Source organism: Ceratotherium simum, chromosome 25 (assembly GCF_057802395.1).
Source record: "Ceratotherium simum simum isolate JZ-2026a chromosome 25, ASM5780239v1, whole genome shotgun sequence".
Lineage (NCBI taxonomy): Eukaryota > Metazoa > Chordata > Mammalia > Perissodactyla > Rhinocerotidae > Ceratotherium > Ceratotherium simum.
In genome coordinates, this window is record NC_141924.1 from 25,896,811 (window position 1) to 25,913,033 (window position 16,223).

The window sequence follows — 16,223 nt, forward strand, 5'->3', positions numbered from 1 at the left end:
TGTGAAATTTTCCTTTCTCTTGTATAAATACATTGTGTTGCCTTAACAGCTGGTAGGTGGAGAATACAGATATGACAGTAAAGAGAAAGATTAAATGAAAATCATACCAACCTGTGCAGCAGCTCTTAGCACAGTCCAGGCCAATGAACTATACATTTCAAATATATTTACTACTGGTTCTTGAACAGAACTATGCCCTCTGGGAGAAGCCTAAAAAATATGGTAAATGTTTTATGATAAAGATATAAAATTTCATAATAAATTTTCTCATCTTCTGAAGAGGACATTTTAGTGGAATACTATGTAGCCATTAATAATAATAATATATATGTATCTATTGACTTGAAAAGATGTTCAAAATATATTGGGGAAAGAAAAGTATAGGTTACAAAATAGTATGCAAAGTATAATCTATTTTTATAAAGATACGTTCATACATATATTCCCTGTATATACCAACAGAGAAAATTAACAGTGGTTATCCCAGGTTCTAAGGGTGATTAAATAATTTTATCATTTTTTTCTAATTTTCTATAATGAGCTTGCATTATTTGAATAACAATAAACACAAATGGCATTTTAAGTAAATAGTATTTACCATTTTAAAAGAGGATCTATAAATTGAATATATTGTGTGTAAAGATGTCAGAAATAAGAATATTACTTAAAGGTTTTTGGTAGGTATTTGCTATCAGCTTTCTAGCTAGGAAACTATTAAAGGAACGATGTAATCATCAAGTTCCATAGAATAGCAAAAAGTAACGATGAATGGAGATATTTTTACCATGGATGTGTGTGTGTGTATTCAGTTTTTAAACATAAGAAAGTGAATGCTAGAGAAGTAAACAGAAAGAAATTCCCCAGCAACATAGTATCTGTCTGTTATATATTTTTAAAGATAACTAAAATAAGTATTAATAGTCAATTTTTAAGATTTAACTAATCTGGATAAAACTATTCAATTAGACTGGTTCTAATTTTTTGATGCTCATATATTGGCCAATTTTTAAATTTTCAACAAAACTGCAGAATAAAATAAACAATAACAAAAATAGCTTTCTTTTATTTCTGTCGACAAGACTCCCAAGGAAAACGAAAGGCAATGAGTAATGCCAATGTCAGAGCAGGAAATGCAATGTGCAAGTGTCGCCTGGCCTAGATCAAGTGTTAAGCTTGGAGGTAGTTGATACCTGGAGAGATCTGCCTATGGGGATTCTAAGCAATACAGCCCTGTCCCAAGATATGAAGACCCTAGCCATTAGCTATAATGAAACCACTTAGGCTCTGTGGTAGCCACTGCCAGCTTACTGGCACTGTAAGCTTGGGCAATTTACCTACTTAAATTCTGGAAACAAGACTAATTGGCATTAAATGAAGAACACAAAATAACAATAAATAACTGTAATGTAAGAACAATTAGCGAAACAGACATTCAAAAAAAGATCATTTTGAATTGAGAGGAAGGCTTTACCGAAAGGTGAGAATTGAGCACGGAATGAAATTTGGACTGGGAAAAGAATACGGCAGGCATTTTTTTAGATAGGGGAGGTGTTCAACATTGCATAGGAGATTCTAGCCCATGAAAACAGGCAAGAAAAAGAAAAAAAGATGCATCTAGATTGGAAATGAAGAAGTAAAATTGTCTTTGTTCACAGAAGACATGATCTTCTATATAGAAAATCCCAAGACACACACACACATACACACCTGGAATTAATAAATGTGTTTAGCAAGGTCACAGGATACAAAACTTAATACATACAAATCAATTGTATTTCTATGTGCCAGTGATGAACAATCTGAAAATTAAATTAAGAAAACGTTCCATCCACAATACAAATAAACTTAACAAAAATGTACAAGATTTGCACACTGAAAAGTAAAAAACATTGTTGAGAGAAATTAGCTAATATCTAAGTAAATGAAGAGACAGTTCTTATCACAAATTGGAAGATTCAATATTGTTAAGATTGCAATTGTCCCCAAATTGATCCATAGATTCGACACAAAATTCTGTTAGTTTTTTGCAGAAATTGGCAAGCAGATCCTAAAATGTGTATGAAAATGCAAAGGACTCAACATAGCCAAAACAATTTTGGAAAAGAAGAACATAGTTGAAGAACATGCACTTTCCAATTTCAAAACTTACGAAAAGCTGCAGTAAGCAAGACAGTGGATACTCATGTAAAGGTAGACTTATAGATCTGTAGAATACATTGGGAGTCTAGGAATAAACGTTTACATTTGTGATCAATTAATTTTTGATGAAGGTACCACAGCAATTCGATAAAGTAAGGATAGTCTTTTCAACAAATGATGCCAGGACAACTAAATATCTATGTGCAAAAAGATGAATTCAGATCTTTACCTCACACTCTACACAAATATTAATTCAAATTGGATCATAGACAAACATAAAAGCTAAAACTATAAAACTTCTAGAAGAAAACATAAGACAAAATCTTCAACATCAGGGGTTAGGCAAAGAGTTCTGGGATATGCCACCAAAAGCACAATATGTAAAAGAAAAAAATGATAAATTGGACTTCATTAAAATTAGAAACTTTTTTGTCTCCAAAGACCCCATTAACAACATGAAAAGACAAACTACCAACTTGAGAAAATATTTGCAAAACATTGCTCTGATAAGGGACTTGTGTTTAGAATATATATTTTAAAAACTTACAACTCGATAAAAAAGACAATTTAGGTTATGGGCAAAGGATCTAAATAGACATTTTCCCGAAAAAGATATACAAATGGCCAATAAGCACATGAAAAGATCTCAACATCATTTGCCATCAGGGAAATGAAAATGAAAATCCCAATGAAATACCACTTCATACCCACTAGGATGGCTACAATCAAAAAGATAGATAATAACAACTGTTAGCTCAGATGTGGAGAAATTGAAACTCTCACACACTGCTGGTGGAAATACAAAATGGTACAGTCGCTTTGAAAATCAATCTGACAGATCATCAAAAGGCTAAACATAGAGTTGACATATAACCCAGCAAACTCCATTCTTAGGTATACACCCAAGAGAATTGAAAGCACATGGTCACATAAAAACCTGTATATGAGTGTTCAAAGCAGCATTAATCATAATAGCCAAAAAGTAGAAACAATTCATATTCCCACCAACTGTTGAACAGATAAAGAAAATGTGGTATATCCATATAAGGAAATACTATTCAGCAATAGAAAGGAACAAACTACAGTAACATGCTACAACATGGGTGAACCTCCAGAACATAATGGTAAGTGAAAGAAACAGGCACAAAAGACTACATATTGCATGGTTCCATTTATAGGAAATATCCATACAAGGCAAATCTATAGAGACAGAAAACAGATTAGTGGCTGCCTGGGGCTAGGAATGGAAATGAGAATGACTACAAATGAGCAGGAAGATCTTTTGGGGATGATGGAAATGTTCTAAAACTGGATGCTGGTGATAGTTGCACAACTCTGTAAAGTTACTTAACATCTGTGAACTTCACACTTAAAACAGGCTAGCTTCATAGATGTAAGTTATACCTCAATAAATACGTTTTTAAAATATGCGCTTGCTCTCTCTCTTTGGACTATTTTTCTCCCATTTAACTACTTGGAAAACTTCTACTCATCTTCAAAATTCATCTCATGGTGAAGCTTTCTCCAGCATTCCCCCAAAGCAGAACTAGTCCCTACTTTGCTCCACTTCTCTACCTTAACAACATCTTGATTACAGTCCTCATTACATTGCGATACAATTATTTCTCTCCCTTGCTCCTCTGTGCTCCTTAGGGAAAGAGAGTAACATGCTTGGCATACATTAAGCACTCAATAAGTGTTTGGTTATTGAATGAATGTTCAAGAAATAGTCAATTCAATTTAACTAACAAATAATTATTGAATACTTACTACATACAAAATACTTTAGAAAGATAGAATGTAGATGTTTAGAGGAAGTTACAAAATGATAGAGAATAGTCCCTTCCTCTTTTTTTCTGAGTATTTATTACGTGCCAAGCCCACAACCTTGTTTAATTTTCCTTGCCACTCTAAGAGGTAAGTATCATCATCTCCATTTCACGGACAAGGAAACTAGGCTTAGAAAGGCCCCAATCACACTGCTAGTGCATCACGAAGCTAGGATTCAATCCCCAAACCAGTGTTGTGGTCACTCTGCTGTATGTACACTGTAAAAGTAAAACAACAGTGCTTTCTTTTAAGGGTTTATAAAGCATTGTTTTTATTAGGACAAATTTCAAATGTTATATTTCAATTATCTGAATGTGCATGAAATTTTGTTTGTTTGGGTTGGGCTATTTTCTGTATATCTAGGATTTGTATGATTTGCTAAAATATTTATACTGCGTCAAGATATCCAGAAAATAATGATCATATTGTATGGAATTATACTATCCTTTTCATTCAAATCCTAACTTCTTCAAGCTCCTAATTATAAACACCTCTCAAGGAAAGGCCAAAAAGGTAATACATCATTATCCTAGCATCTTATTAATTTGCATGGCTACTTGCTATGGAAACAAAGATTTTTGTTTTCTCTTACTGGAAATAAACATGTTTATCACACCACAAAAAGTAAGTTTTCTGTGTAATCGTTTTGATGAAAAAAAAATAGCTGCTATCCACCTAAGGCAGTTACCATATGAATAGTTCAGTTGACAGAAAACCTATTTGCCCAGTGGTTTTAAATCATAATTATGCTGTCTCAAAAATTAGAGATTTGACACCCAAATTTTCTGAAAAGATCTTTTGGTAGGTCAAAGGATTATTTAATTAGGATGACATATAAAAATCCTACTAAAATTTAAATAATAAAAACTAAAAGTTACTAGGCTCATATACCTCCAACCCAGCCAACTTCCTGCCTCTAGGGTCTCCCTCAGTCTAGAGCCTTGTACCCAAGTGCGGTCCACAGACCAGCAACATCCGCATTATCTGAGAGCTCCTTAGAAACGCCAAATCTCAGACCCCATCCCCTACTTACTGACCCAGAATCTGCCTTTTCACAAGATCCCCAAGGATGCTTCTGCCATATAGTTGGGAAGCACTGCTCCAGATAGCGTGTGCCTCTACAACTCTTCCACGGCTCCCTCCTCATCCATCAGGTCCCAGCTTGAAATCACCTCCTCCCACCACAGTCATTCACAAACCCATCAACCCAAGTTATTTCCCAATCCAAAATTTCACTACATAAATCATCCCCCCTTCCTTCTCTTCTCTTTCTCCCTTACTCCCTCCCAACTGTCTTCCTCTTGCTTCCTTTCTTTACTGGTTTATTGTCTGTCTCCTTCAACTAAAAGGTAAGCTCGATGAGAACAAGGACTGAGTTTGTCTCATACACTGCTTAATCACCTTCCAGAATATTCTCTGGGTCACAGTAGGTGCTCAATGGATATGTGATGAATGAATGAATGACTCTATAAAAAGGTGATCTGTTTGTAGGCTATATCAGTAATGAAAACCTTACTTGTCCATCTGCTTCAGCAATCTGTCATTTCCTGCAATTTCCTGACCAATACTAATGACTTTGCATATTTATGTACACCTACATTTCATGGATAACATTTTAACAGGCAAAAATTTCTACATGAAATCTGTTTCCAGAGCCTTACATAAAATAGCCAAAGAGGTATCTAAATATGAGTGTGACTATAAAGTAATGAATTGATTTCTCCAAGTCACACGGGAAAATCAGTCTCATTATTTCAATAGCACAGTGTTATCAAAATACAAGCTCAAAGGCAATTAACTAAAAATTTCTAATAAAATATTTTATTACCTTACGTGTTAATGGTGGTGCTGAAAGTTTGCTCTTTAGCTTCCTTATACGTAAAAATAATAGAGCCATTTCAAGGTAGGAGTCTCTTATCAACCTAAAATGATATAGCATTGTACTTATTAAATAGCTTCACCACTCATAATCATTTTGCATCATTTGCCAACAATTTCTGAGCTAATGAAAGGGAAAAATAGGCAAAACCAGGGGTTGGCCCTGTGGCGTAGTGGTTAAGTGCACGCGCTCTGCTGCTGGCGGCCCGGGTGCGCACCGACACACCACTTGTCAGGCCATGCTGCGGAGGAAGATGGGCATGGATGTTAGCTCAGGGCCAGTCTTCCTCAGCAAAAAGAGGAGGATTGGCATAGATGTTAGCTCAGGGCTGATATTCCTCACACACACACCAAAAAAATAGGCAAAACCAGCATCTGTCCCAAACTCACACCTTCTTTTCACAACGCTTCTGGCATAAACACTGGCATCTTCCTCCCTACTGAAATTGGAAGCTCTTGATGGGAGCTGAGCATTCCACCTTGTCCTGTGCTGGCAACACTTCATGCCATGACTGCTATGAAGCCAGCAGAGACCATTCTGGAATATTCCAGCACACAAGGCAGTAAAGAAGTAAAGATCAGGACTGGAGGAACCTGCCTTGAAAACCAGGCCTCTCTCTCTTACCCTCCTACCTTAATTAAAATCAAAAGAAACACATAGAGTCATGCAGAAAGCAGTGATTTTGTAGGAGTTAGCCCTGGGTATTCACAATCAAACCTGTCATTTGGGGCCTTTTAGATCAATGCAATTGTAATAATGGCGGCTTACTCTCAGTCTTGAGGTGACTTTTATACAGAATTAAATCGGCCAGCCCTGGTACTGCTGACCAGAGTGAATATCCACACAAATCCCTTCTAGATACAATTTCATATCCAGGGGAGGCCCCTGTGATCCTGGGACTGACAGGAGATCTATCTGAACACAGACTAGAAGCAATTCACAGTCTAGTATGCCACCATGATAGTCGCTATCATCAACCATCATGTAAACAAGGCCTTGGGTCAGAGCCAGGAGCAACAAGCTTGCAATGGAAGTCAGTAAGACTGTTGGACAGTGAACCCCAGCGAACTAGCTCTGCGATGGGAAGAGGGTCTCCAATCGTTTCAGCCTTGAATATTCAACCTACTACCAGATCACGGGGCTCAAACCAAAACACACATTGTTACAATAATGAAAAGATATTTTTTTACCGTGCATTTTGATCGTGTCTCAAGCTTAGCTGTATAGCTTCAAATAAACTCTCAAGTTGTGAACTTGGAGATTTCTCTTCCATCAATATTTGACGTTCTATTTTGCCTGGAAGAAGAAAAAGATTTAAAAAAAAGATAGTTTTTCCTTTTTCTATCATTCAGAACAAATATTTCACGCTGGGAATTCAGAAAACTGGATGTGCCGTCCTTTGTGTCGTCTGCTGTTCCTTGCTGGAAGGTAAGCCAGTGGGGAAAGATTCTGCTTCCTTCCCCAGGAGTCTCAAGGCTGCCCTTGCCTTCGGTTAGCAACACTGAGTCAGTCTCCTTTGGCTTTCCAGACACAACTGTTCTTACCGTCTTACTATTCTTTCCATTTCCTTACCTTGTGCTTCCCCTTCCTCCTGTAATACTCATTCCCTTTTCCCACATCCATTTTCCTCTTTCCTCTGTCTACTATCACAGACAACATAGCAAATATCTCTGGGGGCCGGCCCCGTGGCTTAGCGGTTAAGTGCGCGCGCTCTGCTACTGGCAGCCCGGGTTCGGATCCCGGGCGCGCACCGACGCACGGCTTCTCTGGTCATGCTGAGGCTGTGTCCCACATACAGCAACTAGAAGGATGTGCAGCTATGACATACAACTATCTACTGGGGCTTTGGGGAGAAAAAGGGAAAAAAAAAGGAGAAGGATTGGCAATAGATGTTAGCTCAGGGCCGGTCTTCCTCAGGAAAAAGAGGAAGCTTGGCATGGATGTTAGCTCAGGGCAGATCTTCCTCACACAAAAAAATCTCTGCTAAAAACAAATCGCAAAAACTCAGCAAAGGCTTGAAAACCACCATGGATGATGCAAGTGCTCTCGTTCTCACACAGCTCCCAGCCCTCATGGTGAGCAGAGGCCTTCAAATGTAGGTGCTGGAATGGCACCTCTGTAGCAAAAAGGGCAGGAAAGGGAAATCTTATAATCACTATAAAAAAGATTCACAGTTACCATGCAGCATGTGGACAGGGCACAGAGTCACCCAGTGTTAAGATCACATCTGGGCACTATCATTTAGTAGCTGCTGACTTTTGGAAAGTTACTTAACCGGACTGCACCTCATTTTCCTCATCTGTCAACCAGGATTAGTCATGCCTACCTTGTAGAGCTGTTGTAGGATTTAGCAATATGAGATGTACAACACTGACTACAGAGCCTACATCTAGTAGATGCTCAATAAACGGTAGCAATCATCATCATCATTTTTCTCATGGCTAAAATGGCCACCATAACATTATATGACTGTATTATGCAAATATGTGTAATATAAGTTATAAACATAGGTACACTATAGCTATTTAATTTAAACGGGTATCTCTTATAGAAATTAACTAAAATGCTCAGCTAAGTAATGAAATCATGCAGATAAAATATCTTCCAAGCATTATTTAAGTAATATTATTTATAGCTAAATGTCTGATGCTGACATTTTTCAGTCAAACATGAAACTATGTAAGGAGGGTCACTGTAATTACAAAAGACACTAAGAAGTAATACTTTTTTTCTTTCTAGATATAAAGATAAAATATGCAGTGTTCTCTCTATCTAAGACTGAGTCTGGCAGAGGTACCAATGTTTTTGTCGTCACCAAGCCTTTTGTAAAGCCTGCATTTTTTACCATTGGTGACCAGGTTTTCAAGAAGCCTATTGTTAATAGGGAAAAAAAGCCACAAATTTTATCATAGTTCTGACTCCAAATACATCTTACCTTTCTGAAAAAGTATTTCAGCTTCCACCTCAGGCTCTTCTGTTGCTGACATCTTACAGAGCTTCAATGCTATTTCAAAAAGATGAAGAGCAGGTAACCACTTTGAAGAATCCTTCCTTTTACTGGTATAATATACTTGCTTGGCCACTGTATGTCCTGAAGAAAGACAGTTGGATGGGGAGGGAATAATAAAATATACAGTGTTCACAACAGGCCTCCAAGTTACCAGACTTCTCTCACAGGAAGGCATCTCTGAAGAACTCTGGTGGGCTTTAGTTTTTAGCATCTAAGAAACGTTTTAAAGAAACTCAATACCCAAATATTTCAATGAACTATAACAATAGCCCTTTGAAACTTTACCTTTGATAAATTTCAACATTTTCTCATTGTTAAAATGAAGGATAATCTCTCAAGTCTCTTTCAGTTCTAAAATTTCATGATGCTCTACAAAACAACTTCCAAGTTCCTAAGATGAGGTTGTTAATAGGGAAACATTTAGAAGTTTTATGAAGTTTTATGTTGTTCTGACTAAAATTTGCATATATTAATAGGCAATAATTTTGTTTCTATTTAACTCTATAGTGGTTGCTTACTATATATATTTTGTCATTCCAACTAGGTGGCAAACCCACTAGGGACAAGGGTCACATGCTGTACTTCTTGTGTGGTCCCATCATCACTTGCATAATGAAGGATTGTTGTATTGCTGAAGAGGCACTAGATTAAATCTGTGTGGCCTCAAAGACAGACAGACAGGTATTTATTCAACAAATATTTTCTGAGTACTTAGGCACTGGATAAAAATGAGAAAAGAGAAAAATAAGAGCCAGGTTTATTAAGTGCTTCCTACATGCCAGGTACCATCCCAAGTACTTAAGCATTATCTCATGTAATCCTCCCAACTGAGTGAACATCATTACTATACTCATTTTACAGAGGAGAAAGCAGCGGCACAGCGAGGTTTAAGTAAATTGCCCAAAGTCACATGACTAGAAAGTGGCAGGGCCGTGATGTGATCCTAGGCAGTCTATCTTCACGGCCTACATCCTAAACTATGACACTGCAATGCCCCTTCAGAGGGAGATCATGGAGCTTAGAGTTTAATGGAGAATGAGAATAGCCAGACAGGCAATCACAATGCTGTGTGGTCAACTGTGCGGCAGGGAAAGCACAGGGCGCTGGGGCAGCAGGTTACAGGAGCTCCGGCCCAGACCTGGGACAAGTCAGGGAAGCCTTCCCCGAGAATGTGCCGTCAAGGCTGGCAGCTGGTGATCGCACTGTCTTTTGGTAATTTTAAAGAACTATGTTGGAATAAAGAGTAGAAGGCAACTGGGGGAAATGCTACACTGAGATGATAGTTTAACATGCACAGTAGAAGAATGTAAACAGAAAGGCAGTGTAGGATTGCAGAATGATACAGTGGCCGGGTTCCAGCTGAAGTGCTGGGTCTGAGCCAGTCATCGGTGCTACCGTGTCATTTGAGGCTTTGAACGTTCTGGGCCTTGGGTGTCTTCCTCTGAAAAAGGAGGCAGCAGAACCAGAAAATGTCTGAGGTTCCTTTGGGTTCTGAAATTTTTCAATTCCAAGATGCTATGCCCTACAGAATTTTCAAGAAACCTAGGACTTTTTGTAAATTTTTAATTCAGGAATGTGCTGTACGAATGGCAAGATGATGGGGAAAGTGTCTCTCTCCCTCTCTCTCTCTCTTATCTAGGGAGAAATTATAGAGCCTTTACTCTGGACGAGGCAAGATAGTAGCACACTGCTGAGAACACGAAGATAAAGAAACCAGGCCTTGCTTCCAGGGGGCTCCAAGGAGAGTGAGGAGACCAAGCATGGAATAATGAGAATAGCTAACACCTACAAAGCTCTTAGAACAAGCCAGGTGCCCTTCTGGACACGTTATACTTTCCGCCCGCTTTATCCCACAACAAGCCAGTGAGATTGGTACTTTTCTTATCCACATCTATGGGAGAGGAAATCGAAACATAGAGAATTGAAATGACTCTCTGGAGGCAACTGGACCAGAATTCTTTCTCCAGAGTCCATTCTCTTAACCCCAACAATTACCAGTTGTAATTAGATCCCAGGCAAGGATATGCTAATACCATTTACCCAATACAAGCTCATATTTCAATACATCTCCCATGTTTATATGCTTTGCTTACTGTTTTAAATTATGCTATAGCTGTTCATTAATATAAGACAAAAATATCAAGTATCTTCGAGTGTCATCAAGCACTTATATATATGCACTTATTAATAACAGTACTTGAATTGTCTTCTAGATTTTTGTTAAAATTAGAAAAAGAAGGGGACGGCCCAGTGGTGTAGTGGTTAAGTTTGGCGCACTCCACTTGGGTGGCCAGGGTTTGCCAGTTCAGATCCCAGGCATGGACCTACGATGCTGTGGCGGTGACCCACATACCAAATAGAGGAAAGATTGGCACAGATGTTAGCTCAGGGCCAATCTTCCTCAGCAAAAAAAAAAAAAAATTAGAAAAAGAATTGTTGACTGTCTTCTCTCTCTCCTTAAATAGATAACAGACTCCTTGAAGGCAGAGATGGTGACTGGCTCCCTTTTATATCCCCAATCCCCAGCACCATTCTTGCAACTTCTTCACTCCTATTATAAATCAGCAATCTACTTTTCCATCTAATAAGGAAACTCAAAGTTCAGTCATTAATGGGAAAAATAATCTTAAAGAACCATGAAGCTTATTTTTTGTTTTATAAAAATAATCTCAAAATGCCTTTTTCTGTCAAAGACTTTCACAAAGAAAAACATTTTTTGAAATGCCTCAGTTCTTGCAGTGGATCTATACTAACTGTAGAGGAAAACTGTCGAGAAAGCATCAAGTCAGATGATTTTATGCTTCATAATATTGAAGTGCTCCTTTCTCCAATAAACATCAACTCCGTGAAAAGGAAGTTGTGAAAGTGACGTTGTTTTGACAGAAAAGCTGCCTTTGGTTTTGTTTTTTAAGTCTGTATTTAATATAATATAACAGAAAGCAAGCTGTTCCGCTTCAAGTGAGCCTGAAGAACAGCAGCCGTGTTGCCACTGAGTGGTGACACGTCTTCAAGACTAGGAAGACAGGGATGCAGAGAACACATTGGATTTAACACAATCTGTACAATTTAACACAATCTGTACTTTAAACTCCTGTAGAAATCAAATACACTGATAATATAAAAAATTGTGGGCTAAAAATGCAGAAAAATAGCTCTCATGAGATCAGGTTGCTGGAAGGAATTCTAGAGGTCAGCTAGGCCAGCCTAATTTCATAAAAGAGGAAACAATAATTTAGAAGTGAAGTGATTTACCTAAAGTGATAAAATTCATATCTGATGAGGATGGTGATAATCATGTAATAATGATCAATAATAATCATGGGGGGCGCAGAAGGGAAATAAGAAGATTCTGGACAGACGACAGCTTGAGCACACCTCTGCTGCCCTCCCCTCCCCATTCCAGTCTAACCATCAGCCTCTCCTGAGCTAAGCAGCTGCTGGCACAGGAGGCAAATGGGCCCCAGGAAGTGAGGGGTAATGTTTTAAAATGTAGGTTTTATTATTAGTCAAATACAGTGAGGTCAACAGGTCAGGAGACGATTGCCATGGAAAAGCTAGTTTGTTACTCACAGTTCCCAAGAGGAGGGGGCACACCACCCATGCAGGGCCACAAAGGGAAGCACCAGAGTTGGTCAGGAGGTAGAGGGAGCAAGGGGAAAATGTGGACAAGAACCTTTATGGTGGTCTTTGTAGGAAGGAATGGGTGGGGTAGAGTAAGCGGGCTAAGCAGGCTTAGGATTGGCTAGTTTGAATAATTTCAGTGGGCTCAGTTAGCAGTTTGATACCTGTTCCCGGGGTGATTGGGGCAGTGAAATCCTGGCCCAGAGTGTAAGAGCCCAGCAAAGGACAATAAAGGAGCCCAACAAAGATTCGGGGTGTGAGCTCAGGAATGTTTAGCTTGTATATGAAAGGCTGAAAGGCATGCTCACAGGAGAGTTGCTAATCTCTAGGAGTTTCTAAGCCTGGGAGGAGAAGTTCCTCCCCGGTCAGCAAGACCCCTGATGTCAAAGCATCAGGAATACAGAAAAGAGACAGGCATGGTTAATACAGGTTAGAACAGAGAGAGCTGGTACCAGATTTTCTGCCCTCTGAGCTGGAGCAGAGCCTGGGAGCTAGAGGCAGGCAGCCTTGGGTCAAAAATCAAAGACTGTCCTGGAGAAAGCTTAAAACAATGTCTGTGAGCCCCTCCTTGGTTTCTGAGAGGCTGTAAGCCTCCTGCTTACTGGTTCACCAGCCCCAATCAGGTCCACTCTTGTCAGCCCCAGTCTACCCTCCAACCTATTCTTCACCCAACAGCCAGGGTCATCTTTTGAAACATAAGCTGTTCCCAGCTCAGCTCCTCTCAGTAGGTTGCCCCCAGCCCACTCTGCTCTGGCTGTACTGGTCTCCTTGCAGTTCCAGAACATGTCAAGCTTGTCCTGTCCTCAGAACCTACAACTCACTGCTCCTTCTACCTCCACTATGCGTAACTCATCACTCACATTTAAGGTCTAGGGTTAAATACTACCTCCCCAGAGAAGCATTCCCCAATCACTCTACTTAAACAGGCACCCCTCCCTTTGTTATTCTTTATCAGCAGATCTTACCTACACCTTCCATAACACTATCACAATTTATCATTCTATACATATACATAATTCATTATCATATATAATATAAGCTTCCTATATCTTTGCTGATTTCCTGTCTAGTAGTTCTATCAAATACACATTTATTTTATATAATATTTAGAACATGATATGACATATGATATAATATGTACTCCTACATATGGTTTATTTACTTGTTTATTTCTGTCTCCCACACCAAGAGCAGTGATTACGTCTGTTTTAATCTCCACTAACTTCCCAGGACCTCATACAAAGTTTGGCACATGGTAAGTGACCAAAAACTATTTGTTAAATGGATCCTGGGTATTCATAAATTTTGCCCCATATAAACACACTCATATAATAGCATGCCTGAAAATAACTTAAAATTTTTCACCAGTGACTTGAGTATAATACATGTTTAAGTCTTCTTACCAATTCTCATCTTTGTTTTGGCCAATAACATGACATGAGGAAGATAGATATTTTTCAAAGGCTGTAATGGACTTGCATAGTCAGTGTTTGATAAAGGGCATTCAATTTTTTCTCCAAAAGTTAGCATCTATTAAAAAACAGTGTAATAAGTAATTAGTTAAGGTGGTTTGGAATAAGAAAAAGACAGAAAAGTAAGTTTTTAAGTCTTGTGGACACAAAAGCATGCTCACCTGTTCGATAAGAGTGTTGTGAGACCGAGTCAACAAATTTAATTTGTCTGTTTTTGAAGAGGGAGTTTCCTTGAATTTCTCAGCTTTTGTTAAATCATCCAGCAAAAGCATACTTCTCACCAAGGTTAAACAAGATCGAGGAGAAATAAACTCACTTCCTTCAAGCAGATGTATTATTTCCTATTAAAATAAAATTATTCCTTTTGATAGAACCACTTGCAATTCCCTGAAACAAGAGCTGGCCATATTGACTGTTAGACATTCAGTACCTAATGGAATTCAAAATTCTCTCTTTTTGCTCTAACTGGAATCCTTTGGTAAATATCAAAGGGAATGAGGTTCCCTTCCTACCTGAAGGTTTGTTATGATGTCTGCCTTTAAATGCTTTTCTTGCAGGCCAATGATTACAGCTTGCATCAAGAATTCAGCCTGTAGCTCCCTGTCGCCTGCACTTTGTGCCTCCACACACACTTCATTGATGAGGCTCCCATAATCTGTCATATCATTTTCTAAAATAAACAAACGCAGTTACTTAAAATGCACTGAGAAAGTGAGAAATTACATACGCACAATATCGCCAGGGTTCATCACAGGAATATTGTATAATATAGAAGAACAGGAAGATATAATGATGGAAAACAAATAGACTCTCCATGAAACATTGAAAATAAATGTGTTGTACTTTAGGGGAAGAACTTTAGGGTATTCCAATGCTGCAAAAGTAATAATGATATATGAAATAATTTAACTTGGGAAATGGATAGAGATAGGTGGATAGATAGGTTTACAAATAGACAATTATTAATCACTGCAAGAACTAACATTTATATGTGCCAGGCTGTGATCTAAGAATTTTATAAATTGAACCCATTTAATTCTGACAATAAGTCTATGCAGTAGGTACAATTTTCTCCATCTTACAGAGGAGGAACTGAGGCATAGGGGGATTAGGAGACTTGGCCCAGATCACTTAGTAAGGAAGTGGTGGTGAGAGCATTTGAACCCAAGTGGGGTGGCTCCAGCGTCTGTGCTCTGGACCGCTACCCCATACTGCCCTCCTAGACCACACCAAGACCGCACATTGCTCTTCTGAAATCTCCTTGCCTGTTTTGCATACATTATTAACATATATGTCATTTTCAGTGACACAAAGGACTGTTGAAAATGATTATTCTTATTCAATAACCTGAATTTTTAATTCTGGAAACAGATCAAGCGAGAAAGTTACAAAATGTTAATGTTACAATAAAATATATCCCAATAAAACATCTGTTACCTAAATAAAATTAATTTTTATGAAAACTTTGATTAAGAAAATAGGATATTTTTTGTACCTTTTATGATTCCAATGCCACGAATCTGTGCAACAAACGCAGACACCAATGCTAAGCGGCACCTCAACCACAGATGAATGTTGAAATATTCTCGAGAATTTAGGGAAATAGGATCTAAAAACTCATTATCGTCTTTATTTTCAGTGGCCTAAACAATATGGAAATGATGGTTATCTTCCCATTTCATAATGTCAGAGTTCTAGCCTAATGCTAAATATAACGTAAGTTAAGAGAAGCATTTGATATCATTTAATAGTATTAAATTTTTAATTTTACAAATTATTCTTGCACATTCTATAAAATAAAACATACATACAAAAGCAAATAAATAAAATCATCCCACAATCCTCTATTAACATTTCGTACACTGCTTTTCAGCTTTTCTTTTTCTTTCTACACCCACTGTTAAGAAATAGTTTTGCAGTTGAATTTTTCATTGAAAATTATATTAGCAGCAGTTTCCATGTCTTCAAAAATTTTGTAAATATCATTTTAAAGGCTGAAAAAGAATAAATAATACTGGCTAACATTTATTCAGGGCTTATTATGTGCCAGGCACCATGCTACATGCTTTATGCACATTATCACGTTTAATCCTCCTGACAAGCTCAAGGGGGGCTATTATTATTTCTGTTTTACAGATGGGAAAACTGAGACCTAGAAAGGTGAACTATTTGCTTAAACTCCACCATATTTTGGCAGAGGTGGGATTCAAACGTGTGTCTTTTGAATTTAGAGCCCACCATCTTAATCCATTGTGTTATATTGCTGTATGCT

The 16,223-nt window shown here is 38.1% G+C and overlaps 1 protein-coding gene across 6 annotated transcripts in view; it reads right to left on the minus strand.

Annotated features, from left to right (window-relative positions):
- CFAP54 (cilia and flagella associated protein 54) overlaps window positions 1–16,223 on the minus strand; it is a 289,887-nt gene that overhangs the window by 73,514 nt on the left and 200,150 nt on the right. For all 6 annotated transcript variants that reach the window (XM_087449073.1, XM_087449072.1, XM_014780106.2 and 3 more), the window contains 8 exons: window positions 15,447–15,594; window positions 14,464–14,621; window positions 14,113–14,292; window positions 13,883–14,009; window positions 8,784–8,939; window positions 7,039–7,144; window positions 5,798–5,891; window positions 112–210 (listed from right to left, as the gene is read on the minus strand). In XM_087449073.1, the coding sequence (XP_087305199.1) occupies window positions 112–210; window positions 5,798–5,891; window positions 7,039–7,144; window positions 8,784–8,939; window positions 13,883–14,009; window positions 14,113–14,292; window positions 14,464–14,621; window positions 15,447–15,594 (1,068 nt within the window). The remainder of the gene's footprint in view (window positions 1–111; window positions 211–5,797; window positions 5,892–7,038; window positions 7,145–8,783; window positions 8,940–13,882; window positions 14,010–14,112; window positions 14,293–14,463; window positions 14,622–15,446; window positions 15,595–16,223) is intronic.